This window comes from Stegastes partitus, unplaced genomic scaffold (assembly GCF_000690725.1).
Source record: "Stegastes partitus isolate 25-593 unplaced genomic scaffold, Stegastes_partitus-1.0.2 Scaffold674, whole genome shotgun sequence".
NCBI lineage: Eukaryota > Metazoa > Chordata > Actinopteri > Pomacentridae > Stegastes > Stegastes partitus.
In genome coordinates this window covers 319,963-332,316 of record NW_007578405.1, presented here as the reverse complement: position 1 = coordinate 332,316, position 12,354 = coordinate 319,963, and the positions used below count along the sequence as shown (strand labels likewise).

General features: G+C 39.7%; 1 protein-coding gene across 1 annotated transcript in view; it reads left to right on the top strand.

Moving 5' to 3' along the window:
• The first annotated feature begins 2,384 nt into the window (after positions 1-2,384).
• The window catches only part of tbc1d8 (TBC1 domain family member 8), a 31,707-nt gene continuing 21,737 nt past the window's right edge, over positions 2,385-12,354 (top strand). Inside the window, exons 1-5 of the mRNA XM_008290453.1 lie at positions 2,385-2,679; positions 9,676-9,786; positions 9,871-9,989; positions 10,149-10,377; positions 12,053-12,293. Of these exons, the coding sequence (XP_008288675.1) occupies positions 2,553-2,679; positions 9,676-9,786; positions 9,871-9,989; positions 10,149-10,377; positions 12,053-12,293 (827 nt within the window). The 5' untranslated portion in view covers positions 2,385-2,552. The remainder of the gene's footprint in view (positions 2,680-9,675; positions 9,787-9,870; positions 9,990-10,148; positions 10,378-12,052; positions 12,294-12,354) is intronic.

The following is a 12,354-nucleotide window of genomic DNA, read 5'->3' as shown; positions in this document are numbered from 1 at the left end:
GATAATTGTGTACTGAGCACCTGGACTGTGTGTCAGTTGATCGTCCAATCACAGAAGGAGCTGAGGCTCTACCGGAAGTGGAAGCGAAAGTAGAAGATATGCTGAAGAGAAGGAAGTAAAATGAAGAGGTCTCACACTGACCTGTTTTCTGGGAACCACACACATCATGCTCTGGTCCAAAAATTTAAAATAAAATAAAATAAAAAGGTCGCTTCATGCATTTTTTTCTAGGAAAGACTTCTGTATTCATTTTTTAAATAATTCAACCAACTTTACTTTTCTTTCTTTTTAATTACTAAGATGTTATGTTGTCTTCAGACTGAAGTTGTGGCTTAATTTATCAGAATTAGAATCTGTTTTATTATCTTTATACAGTGTATAATGAAATTGCACATGACTTGCACATATACAAATAGTGATGATATGTACACAGAATGATATGTGCAGATAATATAACAATATAAATAGGTAGTGTGGACAGAGATGTGCAGAAATATAAACATATAAATAAGCCGTGTAAAGTGATGTTTGTGGCATCTAATGTGCAGAATTGCAGATGAAGTATGTAAGTATGATGTGTAAGTCAGTTTAATTTATGGCTAATTTATGTATCTATATCTTAAATTAAACAAAAATAAAAAATAATTATTATTTGTAGAGACTTAAACCAAAAAAATCGCTGTATAGTAAAGCAATTCTTCTTAACAAAAAAACAGTTTAAACTGCAGAAGCAAAATTATTTTGGACATTTTTAACAACAGCAAAATTTACAAGAGTGAGTCATTGAGAATTTTTAGCTGTAATTATAATTTATCTTCTTTGCTTTTTTTTTTAAAAAAAAGAGATGTTTTTTACATTATATTATTGGCAATGAGGATTCTGGGTTTTATATTTGTGTCAAGATGTATATGTGTGTGTGTGTATATATATATATATATATATATACATACATACATATATGCTTTTTTGTCTTCTTTTTTTTCTTTGTTTGAGATTATTGATGATAAAATAAAGCACATACCAAAACGTGTCCCCCCCAGGTCATTTATGATTCTGGGATATATTTGTGGCAGAGTAAACAAACAAACAAAAACTCTAGATGTGTCTTATTTGTTTTTGTTCACAATCATAGATTATTATTCCAAAATTTTAGAAAGTGAACCCTCAATTTTAATAACAATATAAAATAAAGCACACACCAAAATGTGTCCCCCCAAGTTATTTATGTTATTTATGATTCTGGGATATATTTGTGGCAGAGTAAACAAACAAACAAACGCTCTAGATGTGTCTTATTTGTTTTCATAGATCATAGATCATTGTTCCAAAATTTTAGAAAGTAAAACCTCAATTTTTGTCAGTTATTGGTGATTCTGGGAGATGTTTGTGTCACAAGAAAAATACATATATATGTTAGCAATAATAATAATAATAATAATAAACTTTCTTTCTTTTAACTTTTCTATACCAGAGTTAGAGTGCTTTAGAGTACAATATCATACAATATAAGACAACAAAGAAGTAAACAACATCATAGATACAAATGCAATTGAAGTATGATGCATATACAGTCGTTCTTCAATTTATTCATATCCTCCCATTAAAGAAGGAAAAAAACAGCTGTCACTGAAACAAGTTGAAAATTGCAAAAGTAACAATAAATAAAAAATTAATGAAAATCGTGACTTTGCTTTTGAATTGTGGTTCAATAGAAATATTGAAGAAACAAAAACAAAAACAAAAACAAAAAAACAGCAAACAAGCATGATGGGACCCGTAAACTAATACTTTATTGAATAACCCTTTGAGCCAATCACTGTAATTAAGTGTTTTCTGTAACTGTCAGACTTCTGCACCTGTTGACAGCTAGTTTGATTTTGGCCCACTGCTCATCAGCAATTTGTCCAGGACAGTTTTGTCTGTTTGTTTGTTTTTAAAAAAATATTCTTTTCAACAACATTCAAAAGCAATGTCTTATTTCACTAAATTGCAATTTAGCTATTTTTTATTTATTATTACTGTTTTCAATTTGTCGTTATTTGAGTGACTATTGTGAAGTTTGCCTTTTCATTAATGAATACATTTGAGGACGACTGTACATATGTAAAGAAGATTTAAAAAAAAAAAAAAAACTTATTTATTTATTGATTTTTGCAATTGCAGACACATTTTATTTAAAGCATATAAAACCCATGTTATCAACCCATAAACAATTTTGCAGCAACATAACATTTTATTCATTGAGACCTCCCTCCACCCTGCCGGCCCTGCAGGCTGCTCCAGAGTGGCTGCTCTTCGTGCGCACACGATCTCTGTGCGGTGTGTACAGCTGCTGCAGATCGGGCGTGAGGGAGCAGACGGACGGAGGCGAAGGAAGTCCGAAGCCTGCAGCTGTTGGGAGCGCAGGAGAGTCATGGATCAGCCCGAAAACCCGCCGCTGTAGGACGGATCGGGCCGCTGCCGAGCCGGAGGACGGACGGACGGAGGAAACTTTGCCGCTGCAGAGACCGACACGGCGGAGGGCTTCCCCCGGTCCCTCCCTGCTGGAAGAAATGTGGCTGAACCCGGAGGAAGTTCTGCTGAAAAACGCTCTGAAGCTTTGGGTGACCGAGAGGAGCAACGACTTCTTCCTGCTGCAGCGGAGGAGAGGCCACGGAGAGCCCACCAGCAGGATCACAGGTAAACAACAACAAGAGTAACACAACAACAACAACAACAACAGGCAGAGGAGGGGCCCGTGTAGGCAGGATTCACAGGTGACACCAGAGGGGAGGCCAGCTGTCAGGAAAACTACCAAAAAAACAGCAAGAATTCTGGAAAGTCAAGGTGCAGGCAGATGTCAGGTCAATGAGGAGGCGTCCAGAGGAGGGTTTGTCCTGAAGCTGGGTCCCAGAGTCACGCAGTTTTCTGGGAAATCAACATTTAGGAGAAACCTGGATTGTTGCAGTCACATGGTTCAGAGGAAAGCCCCTGATTTACATCCCTGGCCTGCAGGCTGTGTGTTACTATGGCAACAGATGCCTTGAAGTTAGGCCTAAAAAACTTTGTGGCAAGTTAATTTAACTTAAGTGGCCCCTCGCAGGTTTTTATTTAGGCTCCAGCTCTTAACTAGCGTATAATATATTTGTGTCGAAACCAAAAACACATCAGTTCCCACAAAGCCTGCACTGATCATTTTGAGTTACAGCTTTTTTTTTTCCTCCAATACAAGTCTCGCAGCCAAGATTAGAAGTGAAGTTTGAACTTGAAGCTCTATTTCCCTGAAATGGACACAGAGAAGTGGTTATAACTCTTTCAACAGTTCTAGACAAAACCACAAGATACAAAACCAACAAACGTGCTTTAACGTATTACTTCGGCGAGTCTTTTGTTTAACAAACCAAAATTCAATTGTTATAACTGTCATCTACGTTGTCTCTTTGTAAATGAGCATTTTGGCCTGTTGAATATACAAAACAAGCAACATTATATTCAATATTCTCTGTACATTATAGTTAAAATCCCATCATTAATATTCTTAAAACTTGATTAAGGTTAAATAATTTGGTTAAATTCAATCATTTGAAAACCAGAAGTCTGTTTTTTTGTTTGATACACATAATATGAAAACTGGGATTGCATTTAATGAGGAATAATTTGTTGACTAATGTGTCAGTGATTTTCTTGTTTAATCGATTAGTGGTTGTGTTAGATTAATTGGTTAATTGTTGGAGCTCTAATGAAAAACAGGTTTAAAATCTACGGTAAGGACAATATTCAAGAGGAAAATTGGAGGAAAAGCAAAAGGAAAAAAGTCTTTAAGTGACAATGATGCCATAAACATCACAAGATCCCTGTTCAGACACACTTTACTGTGTCTTTTGTTGGACACGTGTGTTTTTGTGACCTGGAAAACTGACAGAAGTTCCAAAGATAAGAAGTGTGCTGTCACAGAGGAGTAAAGAAACCAGACAACACTAAAAAAAAAAAAGAAAATGTAGGCTCAAAAATATACTCAAACTGATTATTCAGTTATCAAAATAGTTGGCGCTTCAATTGAAAGTTGACAACCTACAGATGAATTAATTAATTGCTGTTGCTCTGATGAAAAAAAACAAGGTTTGCATTATTATAGTAAGGATAACATTCAAGAGGAAAATACTCTTTAGGCGACAATAATGCCACAAACATCACAAGATCCCTGTTCAGTCTCACTTTACTGTGTCTTTTGTTGGACTCGTGTGTGTTTGTGTTGATCTAAATCTGCACTTTTGTCTGGAGAACTTCCCTCTCACTGTAATTTCCTGCAGGAGAATAGCAGGGTTGTGGGATTCTGTGGAAGCTGGTTAGAATCTCTGCCACCGCCGCGTTGTGATTTATGTCATTGTCACTCTTCTGGACCGGTTCTGTCTGCGTTTTTGTGTTTGAGCTGCAGCCCGTTGGACTTCTTCTTCCCACTGCCACCGCGGCCCGTTTGCTGCTTCCTCTCCAGTTTCCTCTTTGAATGTGTCCGACAGGCTTCAGTCTCGCGCTGGAAGCCTTCTGCTTGGCAGCGATGAGTGACGTCTAATTACATTAAAACCCGAGCAAACAGTTGATACAGTGTCGTCTTTATGTTCTTCCTTCTTTCTTTCCCCCCCCCATGGAGAAACCCGGACAGAGCTGCTCTCATAAAATAGAATAGTAGGAACTTCCTGGCCGGGGTTTACTTTGTGTTTGTGTTTGTTCCCGCTGTTCCCATAGCGAGCGGGGTCAAAGGGTCAAGTCCTGTTGTCGCTGTGTTCAACATTAACTAATTAAGTGACCTTCGCTTTGGTATTTCTGCCACACAGGCGGAGAAAACAGCACAGTGGTGGCTCAGGCTGGGCTTCTTCTTTTCTCCTGCTATTGAGGAGAAAGCAGAAGTTGAAATTGAGTTCTTTGGGCCTTATCGCACCGGTGATGACATACTTTGAGCAGGATTTCTGAGCAGGGCAGGGCGACTTCACATCTGCAGCAGATCATTCTGTTCATACCACTGTTTGTTTTCACTTCTAACCAACTCCTTTTCTCTTTAAAGCAACCTTTTCTCGCCTTTTACATTCCTGCGTTTGAACGGTCAATTTAAGACTCGAAACAAAGCATGAGATGCAGATAATGAATTCTGATGCAGTCGAGGACAAACGGACGTCGCAGTCTCGCAAATGTGAAAGCAGATCTCTGTTTTTTGTCTCCCCGAGCCTCGTAAAGGTCGACTGTAGCCTTGTGTTCCCCCACAATGTGACCGAGGCGATGATTCACTCCGACTCTCCTTTTTTGGAAAGTTTACCAGTGTAAACCCCTTCTGGGTTTTGCGGTGACAGACGGATGGTTTTGTGTTGCCAGGCGGCCGGGTTTGCAGCCTAAGGCGGGTTGGATTTGACTCCTAAGATGTGGTTTATGTTTGGCTGAGATCCAGCGCTGTCTGTTTCAGAAGACATCTTTGTACATCTCCACCTGCTGAAGGTTCCACCAGGAACATGGCTAAACTAGCTGAGTCAAATATGTACTCTGAATATGAGCTTTATGGAATAAGAAAACAACATCTCCATAAGTGAAAATGCCTCTTGAACAGCATTTGGACTGTAAATGTCACCAGTGAATCCCACTCTAATGAAATATTTCAGGGTTAGTAGCTCTTGTTGGCAGACTGAGGCAGTTTCGCAGCAGCTTTTATCGGGGGAACTCTTCTTCTGCTCATGTGCCACTTGCTATAGAATTGTCTTTGTGTTTGTACCAAACCAGAGACATCACAGTTAAATGCAGAGATAGAGATCTGATTGCCCTCATGGCTTTGAGTCGTGACTTTGAGATGCAGGTTTGTACATGGCTGTGGTGGCCGGATGCTGATCTGGCTGATAGCGCTGACTTAGACAGAACAAAATCCTGTATCAGATTAATAGTTTGTCTTAAACTTCAAAGGGCCAGTTTTCAAGTTTCACATGTCTCCATAATGTTACTTTTAATTTTTCAGCTTAAAGTATTGCAAAGATGATTTATTTTACAATGACAATAGTCGCTGGTTTTAGGGTTCTAAATAGACTGCTTTGCTCTGAGAACTGAAGACTTGATGCTTGTCCGCCTCCTTTGATTGACAGTGTGAGGCAAAACAGATAACCAGGATTCTCTAACACTTCACATTTTCCTGTCTTTCCTGATCAATTTACATGAAAATATTGCTGATTTCACAGCACAGACATCGTTTTTAACTCATGTGTGTTGTGAGTGTCAGTAGCGATGCAGAGCCGCAGTTTGGGAGATAGCAATGAAGTGACTGCTGGTTACCATGAAGGGTTAACAGACTGCGTTTTAGTTGTTTTGAAATGCAGTTTATGCAAGCACAAAGAGCAGGAGAGAAGTAAACAGATGTAGACACAAGCTAAGTTTATGTTGCACTGAAGCACAACAAGTTTCCACCATCTCTGAATGTCCCTCCGCTTTACAATTTTCACAGAACTCTGACCTGTGGAAATGCTACCGGTAGCCTTAGCCATATTAGCACAATGATTTTCCTATTTAATGTGCAGATATTGCTGTCAAAAGTGAAAATAATCCAGTGGATGTTCAGTTCCTCAGATGCTGGGAGTGCATGAAGACTCTTGTGTTCACTCTTGCAGCCAACAGCAGAACATCTGGTGTGTTTTAGAGACATTTTAGAGTTCGCAGAAGCAGCTGTAGAGAGTAAACAAAGGGGGCGTGGTTATGCAAAGTTTGAGCTTGATGACTATTGGTTAGTTAATGTGAAAGGTAGCACCTGGTCACATTCTTCGTGGCGTTGCAACTTTTATAAGTGATATACAGTTAATTTTATCATGAGGAAGAATGTCTGCACATAATCTTGCTTAAATCAGTAACTTATTAGATGTTTTTAAGTTATACTGGTAGCATAGGTGTTTACCTTCTTGCGACCCTAGTGAGTATTAAGTGGTGTATAGATAATGGATGGATGGACATTTTCAAAATAAAGAAGTGTGTAGTTATTGCTGGTCCTATCTGAGACTACGAGCATTTCCTTAAATTATTTGGGAACACTTAATGTATTTTACAGTGATTTTACCCTTGGCGTTGTGTTTAAACTGTGGTTCGAGTATTCATCCTGGTTAAGCTCAAAGGCAGGACATAATTACGGGGAGTTGTGGGTGAAAAAAAAATCAAACAAGCAAGCAGAAGACTACCACGGACGGTCATGTGCTGCCACATGGTCAAGCATTTCCTCTGTGTTCTCATTCAGAACAAAGCAGTGTGACACAGGAGGGCTAATTCTCATTAGTTCAGAAATGTTATCCTTTACAAATGTGTCACAAAGGCGAACATTTAAAATGAGCTGAGCGCTTCACAGTTTCACGGTGGACTTTACAGTCCTTTCTGTTTATGAAGTCAGAATACTGGCCACCTTTGTGTGTTTTTTCTCTGCGGAGTTTTATTGTCAAAGCACCGCCAAGACAGTAGTTATTGGAAAAGTGTGATGCAGATGAGCTGTGGTTTAGAAAGATGAAATCCTGATGACAGTAGTCCTTTTGAGACCCTGTTAGAGCCTCAGGCTGCTCAGCTGCTGTGGATCTGTGTGTTTCTATTCACTCGGTGTTTAAAATGCATGAATTCATTCGACTTTATCTGTGCCGAGGGCTCAGTTTGAGTCTTCTGAACATCTGTAGAGCTGATCCCTGTTGTGGAAAGTGACACTGACTTTCATTTTAACAGACTTCTCGCTGGATTTTTAGTAATAAAACTCAACTGTTGGACTGTTTTAGTTGTCAAATGAAGAGAAAGGAGTTTATTACCTGCCTGAACACATTCAAATTCAAATGAGACTCACCAAGTACCTGTTTTTGCTGCTTTATGTAGCCTTTGAGTACGGTATGTTTGCAGAACAGATTCCACTGCAGACATGTTTTTATGTGGCCAACAGTTTTTATGTGGCCCACAGCTCAGCCAACCATTGTTTCATCTTCATTTGAGGCTGATTTTATGATAGTCACTTTAATGTGGGCAATGATTACACCAGTTCTTGAATCAAGTTAATGTCTAACTTTGACTGTAGGAGGCTGAAAATGTGCAGCTGCTAATGCTGGTGCTGGTATTACTGTTGTATGAAGGTATAGAACTGTTTGCATCATTTTATCAATAAAATGTAGTACAGCCGTCTATAATTAGCAAATAACAAACATGAATGAAAATTGATTTTGTGAAATCCTGCAAGTCAGTAAAACATCAGTTGTGTTTTCACTTAAATCCTGTGGTTAAAGAAATGGCATCCACAGTAAATTCAGTCAGTCTGATCATAAATATCGCAGCAAACCCATAAATTTCCCTTGTCGTCTTGTCTCTTTTTGTTTCCAGCAGAGTCGTCTCTGTCTGCTTAAGGCCCGCTGGTGCATTTCTGTCTTGCAGCTGTGAAGTATTGCCGACTATGTGTGAACTGTTTGCCTTTCTGTTCACTCTGAGGCCCACGGAGAGACAATATCACTGAAAAATGACTTTCACATACTCACAAGGCTGATTTTGCTGATATTCTTGAGCTTTTGTGAGTACGGTTGTGTCACTGAATTAGTTTAGGAAGTGAAGTTAAATGACTCAAAATGATATTAGGAAAAGTAAAACGAATATTGAAACAGGCCTCAGCATGTACACAGATGATTTGGCATTTGCTGGCATTTTTTGGATCCACTTGTCTCCCTAAAGGAATAGACTTGCTGCAAATCAACACAAAGTTGTTCTGAGTGATTGGCTCTGATGAAACATTTCCATCCTGATGGGATTGGTCTCTTCCAGGAGGATGATGATGTCTTTAGTCATAGTGAACCAGAAATCAATGAATGCAGTCACAGTCCTGTAGAAGAAATTGGCCCAGTGTTCTCTAGCACCTCCATAAAACACCAAAATGAGGGAATATCTTTTGGAACAATGGTGCTTCATCCCTCCAGTAGAGACCCAGAGACTTTTAGAATCAATGCAAAGGCTTGTTGAAGTTGTTGTCATGGCCCAACACCTTTACTAAGTCAGAACAAAAACCCAGAGTGAGGCAGGATTTTGTTATTATGACCCATATCTGTTGAGCAGCCAGAATTACTTCATTTTTTCATTTAAATAAAAAAGTTCAGTTTCTATTTTATCCTTTAGCTTTTATCCTTTAGAGATTTATTTAATTTCATTTTATCTTATCTGGTGTTTCCTCATTGCGTGCACTATTTATGGTAGCGTGTCCTCAGTTCCTTTATTCTTGTGGTTTTGAGTCCGTGACTTATGACATGATGTTGGGTGTGTGGAGTTCTTTTACTGGTTTATTGCATTGTTATTCCTTTTATCTGTAAAGCACATTGTGGTATATTTGATTAATATGAAAAGTGCTATATAAATAAAGTCTGATTGATTGATTGAATAAATAGACATAGTTGTTCTACTTCTTTGTATGTGTCGGTCTTTAGCTGTAAATCTAATTGTTCTTTCACTGCTGCGTGAATTCAAGCAACTCATTGTGCTGTTGTCAGAAAATATAAACACTGCTTTGTGCTTGTTTACTGGGTTTTGGCGAATTTAAAGTCCAGTTTGTAATAATTTCTCAAGAAAATTCAAATGCACCTACAGACATTAACACCTAAATACTATTATTTTAGACACAACCAGCTAAAGTGTTTCTTGGATACATAATTTAAATTCTCTGTTTTTCCGTCCGTGCAGGGCTCCTGGTGGGGGCGCTGGACACGGTCCTGGACTCCAACGCCCGGGTCACCCCCTTCCGCATCCTCCTGCAGATCCCCGGCTCCCAGATCAGCTGGGTCATCGCCAGCGGTGAGCACAGCCGTCATTTCTCCACCTATACTGATCCTTTTGTCTGCGCTGCTGTTAGACTCCTCCCCTGTTTTATTTCATCAGGAGCTGTCATAGAGGAGGTGAACAAGCACTGGGACTGGCTGGTCCACAACCTGCTTCACTCCCTGTCTGTGTTTGAGAACAAGGAGGATGTCGCCAGCTTTGTCAGAGGAAAAGTCAAGGTGGGAAACCTGCAGATACTCTCAGAGGAAGGTTTTAGATTTTTTAAAAGGCTGTGGAATCAAAACAAAGCCTCGCTGCATTGCTTTCTGAAGAGTTTGAAGTCTGAATTCCTGCACTTGGATGATGCAAGTCCATGTAATGAGTTCTGCCGTCTGCAGGGCCTCATCGCGGAGGAGGTTCGGGGTCGCCAGGCCGCCCAGGAGGACGATCCGGAGAAGTTCAGGGAGGCGCTACGGAAGTTTGAGCTGCACTTTGGCCTCCCATCGTCAGAGAAGCTGGTGACGTACTACTCCTGCTGCTGCTGGAAGGGCCGGGTGCCTCGGCAGGGCTTCCTCTACCTCAGCATCAACCATGTGGCCTTCTACTCCTTCCTGCTGGGCAAGGAAGGTCTGTACACCAAAGTGAGGCTCTGATTTTCAAACCAAAAGACCGACTGACTCAAAGTTGGTCAGTGACTCATCCCCCACAGATTATTAATGCATACCATCAATTTATATTTTAATCAACATTTGAAATGCCATGCTTAGGGCCTACGCTTTTTTGTTTCCGTCACATTTTTCCTCACTGTGGGCTCATTTTTCACTGCAACATAAAGTCCTGCACATCTATGGAAACAGAACAACCATGACTAGAAGGAGAGAGAACTCAGAAATCTCTTTTATGTAGCATTATAGTTATAATCATCCATCCATCCATTATCTATACACCACTTAATCCTCACTAGTGTCATGGGGGGCTGGAGCCTATCCCAGCTGACTCAGGGTGAAGGCAGGAGACACCCTGGACAGGTCACCAGTCTATCACAGGGCTACACTTAGAGACAGACAACCAAGCACACTCTCATTCACACCTACAGACAATTTAGAATCACCAATTAACCTCAACATGTTTTTGGACTTGTGGGAGGAAGCCGGAGAACCCGGAGAGAACCCACACTGCACAGCGAGAACATGCAAACTCCATGCAGAAAGATCCCGGGATGCGAACCGGTGACCTTCTTGCTGTGAGGCAACAGTGCTACCAACTGCTCCACCAGCCCAGTTATAATCCAATAAATCATAAAAAAATCTAAACACAAGTTTCTTCAATTATTTACTATATCATAAAAATTGAAAACAAAATGGTATCAATGTGTAAAACATTTTTCCAAGTGCCCACAGATCTCACTAACACTTGTAATTAGAGGAAGCTCAACATACTATAAATATTTTATTTTACTTTCATTTTTCCTTTCTTTTTAATCTTCTCTGTGTAAGTACAGTCTGCATGTCAGGCTGTGACAAGGAGCGCAGATTTTTTAGTATTTCACAGCATCTGATACCTGTATACTGTTCATTTATGGTAAGTTTTTAAATGACACATTGAATACAGTGATTTTAAAGAAAAACTAGGATTTTAAGCTTAGATTTTGTTATTTTTCTTGACAGAACAGCACTTCTGTCATTATTAGTTTAAGGGCTGTTGTACGGTTAAAAACCTAAAGATTATTTCTAGTTTAATCATTTTTGGCTCGAATAATTAAAAAAAAAAAAAAAAAAAAACAAAGAACAAAAAACATGTTTCCATACTTACAGTTCAGCACAGTTGCTTTGTGCAAGCACATCCTGCAGTTCAACCCAGTACATCCAACAAGTGCCTAATTTTTATGACAAGACTGCTGGTCACAGTTGAGTCTCTCATGGATTCTTGGCTGTGACGTGGGCCGCAGAATTTTTCGTCTTTTACAGCATCTGATTTGTGTAAACTGTTAATGTTTAGTAAATGTTTTAATTGACACATATAGAATAAAGTTATTTTTAAGTTTAGATTAGGTTCAATTTCTCACATTGTCTGACATGGTTAGATCGAAAATTTTAATTGTCATTTTGGCGATTTAAAAAATGAAAAAAAAGAAGAAGAAAAAAGGTTGCATGCCTTTCAAAACATTTAGGTGGGTTTTGTGGTTCAGAGGTTCTGTTTGGAAACAGTAGATGTCCATAAAGTTTTTTGCTGTTCTGGTAGTTCCCATGATATGCAGTCAGTTCATGTGACTCAAATATTCCTTCTCTTCTTCCTCCCCCAGTCAAGTTTGTGATTCCCTGGGCGGAGGTGACACGGTTGGAGCGGGTCTCCACCGGTCTCATGACAGAGGCCATCCGGGTGAACACGCGGCAGCGACAAAGAGAATTCTCCATGTTCTTAAACCTGGATGAGGCCTTCGGGGTCATTGGTCAGCTGGCTGACATTGCTCTGAGGCGGCTGCTGGACAGCGAAGGCCTGGAGCTGGACCGAGTGCTGCAGCAGCCCACACGCATCACCAAGAGGTCAGCGCTGCTTCTGGTAGCTGTTAGATATGACAAACCTGTTATTACATTATTATTATGA